This window comes from Colobus angolensis, unplaced genomic scaffold (genome assembly GCF_000951035.1).
Source record: "Colobus angolensis palliatus isolate OR3802 unplaced genomic scaffold, Cang.pa_1.0 Scaffold18, whole genome shotgun sequence".
Classification (NCBI taxonomy): Eukaryota; Metazoa; Chordata; class Mammalia; order Primates; family Cercopithecidae; genus Colobus; species Colobus angolensis.
Window position 1 is genome coordinate 140061 of NW_012114932.1, and position 3466 is coordinate 143526.

Below are 3466 nucleotides of genomic sequence, written 5' to 3' on the forward strand. Positions count from 1 at the left end.
AACAGGAGGTGAGTGACAGAGGGAGTAAGAGGGAAGAGAAACAGAGGTCCTCTCCAATTGCCGCTGAAATATCTTGCTTTCACAGATTTTACCCCAAAATATACAGCTCTATAAACACGTTCCTCGGGCCCTGACAGGTGCCCTGACACTTAAGCTTCAGGAAATCTATACTGGCTATGAGTAAGCTTAAAGTAAAACTCCTTACTTGTAGGTAAGCTGCATGACTCCCTCTTCAGTGTCATCAGGAGGAATGGGAATGCCACTGGGGCTGTGAAATTAACTGAAGTCAAGAGATAATGGTAGGCTCCCACAGTGGTGGGAATCAATAAAGCAAAAGAGATGCAAGCAAGAGAAGAGGAGAGAGAGATGTGGTTAAAATGTGTGCAGACAGGACCTGATGGGGTGGAGTCTGGTGTACAGGTGGGCGGAGTCCAATGATGGAGGTGTGACTAACAGTTGAGGGTGGGGCTAAAGACTAGGGTGGCCTAAATAATAGATAAGTGGACCCTAAGGACGAAGGCCATGGACACGCAAAATGTGAGTAAGGCCCTTGCAGGAGGGATTTGCCTGATGGGTAATGAACAGTGTCTAAAGGCGAGGGGGGAATTGGAAACAAGATGGATGGGCCCTAGAAACAAGAAGTCAGGGGCACCTGGGCCAGGCCTTCTTTCCTCCCAAGATCAGAGGTGGGGATAGGAACAGGAGGGGAGGGTCCCCCATTGAGCCTTTCCCTGTTTTTTCTTCCCCCCAATCAGTTAGAGAAGACAGCCATAAAGATTCAGTCATGGTGGCGTGGCAACATGGTGCGCCGGACATTACTGCATGCAGCACTCAGAGCCTGGGTCATCCAGTGCTGGTGGAGGTCGATGCAGGCCAAGATGTTGGACCAAAGACGGCGCCTGGCACTAAGACTCTATACCTGCCAGGAGTGGGCAGTGGTGAAGGTGCAGGCACAGGTTCGAATGTGGCAGGCCCGCAGGCGGTTCCTCCAGGCACGCCAAGCAGCCTGCATCATCCAGTCTCACTGGCGCTGGCATGCCAGCCAAACCCGAGGCCTGATCCGGGGTCACTATGAGGTCAGAGCCAGCCAGCTGGAGCTTGACATCGAAATCCTCATGACCTAGGGCGCTGACAGAGCCAAGGAGGCTGGATCTCTCTTCCAATAAAGACCTTTACTGACCACACACTTGCTCTTTGGAGATTAGACTCATGGAGGAGGGTTCAGCCCCTAACTTTTCTGCCTTCCCCCTAGAAAGATTCCCTGGTATGTTCTAGAGCCCCTATCCTCAGGTCACCAACCCTAGGCCCCTGTTCCTAACAGCATACCTGGCCAGTCTTGCATCCAAGAGAGACCCCAGGGCCCAGGTCAAGCACTGATGCCTCAGTCTGCCTGATTTTGGCCCCTTCCACAGTGGGAGTAGGCATTGAGCTTTAGTTTCCTGCAGCCCCTATCCAGGCATCTCCATTCAGATCAGAAGATCAGAGAATCTGGCTGCAGCTAGGGCCAGCTGCGAAGGCCAGGATTCAACAGGCCTGTGCTTGGCAGGGCCCTCAGGGCCGGCAGAGTGCATGGCAGGGAGTCAGAAAGACAGGGCACTTCGGCTGGCAACAGCAGGACAGATGCTCTGCCTTATGGTGGGGGAGGCAGTGGGGGAGCAGCCAGCCAGAGCCAGCCTCTGGGGAAGCCAGAGCAGGAGCTGAAGGCAGCAGCTGTGCCTACTGCCTCCCCACCCTGAGGCTGAACAACGAGGCTTCCCTCTCCTCTGCTGGGCACTTCCTGGGAGAACCAGGCATGGGATCTGGGAAGGGAGAGGGACTCGGGGGGTGTAGGGGGATGGTGGTGGGGGTGGCATGGGGGTAGGTAAACAACTAGGGGTAGGCAGGGGAAAGGGCTGTCCCTCTGCCAGTGCAGGTCATTGGGCACACAGCCTCTAAATCCTACCACGTCCTCAGAAGCAGCTGTGCTCCTCGTCCACTCCCATGTCCCCTCTCTGGCCTACCCCCAGGCTGCCTCATCCTCTGCCGGGCCTGCCTTGGGTGGGTGTTGCTGGGCCACTGCTTTGCTGAGTCTCCCTCTGTCTCTGGGCACCTATGGAGCAACCATCTCTCACATGGTCTCTCACTGTCTCTGCTTTGTCATCCATGCCCAAGTCCCCTCACTCTCTACCTGTGTCCCGCAGATGTTTGTGTGAACCTCAGTCCCAGAAGTCTGAGGTCTGCAACCCTCCACAGGGTCTTTCCATGGTGGGCCCTGCATGAGCGGTGGGAGGGCCAGTGGGGAGGTGTGCAGGGGTCTTCATGCCTTGCAGCTGGGTGACACTTTCCCTAATCCGTGTGTGTGTGTGTGTTGGCAGTGAGTCTCCAGAACAGCTATAGCAGTTGTGAGGGTTTAGGGTTCAGCCTGACACACAGCATCTGCAGTAGCTGCAGGTGGCAGTGAAGCAGCTGGGTACCTGGACTTTCTGACTGAATCCCACTCTTCCAGGGGAACCCATTCAGGGGTGCTGGATACAGCTCTGCCCACCTCCTACTCACAGTAGCTAGTGGTATGAAACTAGATAGGTCTGCAGCTAGGCATAATAGGAACTCTGCATGACTAACCCCTTAGGTGCTACCTCAACAGTGAGAGGTGTTTAAAACCTGGATTGGCAATGGTTTAAGTTTCTGAGTTATATATTTTCAACGGAGGACATTACAATCCCCTAGGACACTAAAAAAAAAAAAAATATTGATACCTGGGTCCACCCAGGGATTCTGCTTTAACTGGGCTGGTATGCGGCCTGGCATCAGCTTTCCAAAGTGCAGCCTTAGTTTGGGAACTGCTGAGTTAAGCCCTTCTCAACTGGCCTGTGTAGTCCCACTTGGGGATGCTCTACAGAATTTCATGCTCACACAGGAGACTCAGGTCATCAAGGCTTCCTGCTCTCTGATGTGCTAACAATGCCAAGTGAAACAGGAATCCAGCGGGAGCACCACTTTGGGTCAAAAACTTTTGGAAACAGGAAGACACAGCTTGGTAGCTGGGGGCTGAATGGGAGGGGCTTTTGAGGGGAACATGAGTGAGACTTCCTGTCCCAGGTAGACAGGATCTCAAGAAGATGGAACCACATAGGTGTAAGCAATGAGACTCAAGGGCTAGCCCAAGAAAGCCAAGCTTCATCCAAAGCCTTCACCACCACTCCACTTTGGGTGTCCTGCTGGTGGTCAGGGGTCTTAAGAAACTGGGGATGGTCTGGACCTGTGGGCAGTGGGCACTGGAGAGCCCCAAGGAAGAGGAAGTGAGTGAGGCATGGGATGGGAGTCAGGAGAAAGGCTCCTCTTTAACAGTAAGGTCTGTGGCCAGTGTTGGCCTAGATCACTGGAGCCACCCTTCCCTCCTCAGCAGGGGTAAGGCTGCTGGTGGGATTCTCAGAGGCAGACCTCAGAGGCCTTTCCTGCCACTCCTCACCATCGCTGAGGATTGAGC

General features: G+C 54.2%; 1 protein-coding gene across 1 annotated transcript; it reads left to right on the forward strand.

The window, feature by feature from the left end:
- The first annotated feature begins 761 nt into the window (after positions 1–761).
- Positions 762–1186, forward strand: IQCF6 (IQ motif containing F6). Its single transcript, XM_011938977.1, has one exon. The coding sequence runs from the start codon at positions 801–803 to the stop codon at positions 1122–1124; it is 324 nt and encodes a 107-aa protein (XP_011794367.1). The 5' UTR covers positions 762–800; the 3' UTR covers positions 1125–1186.
- Positions 1187–3466: the final 2280 nt, after the last annotated feature.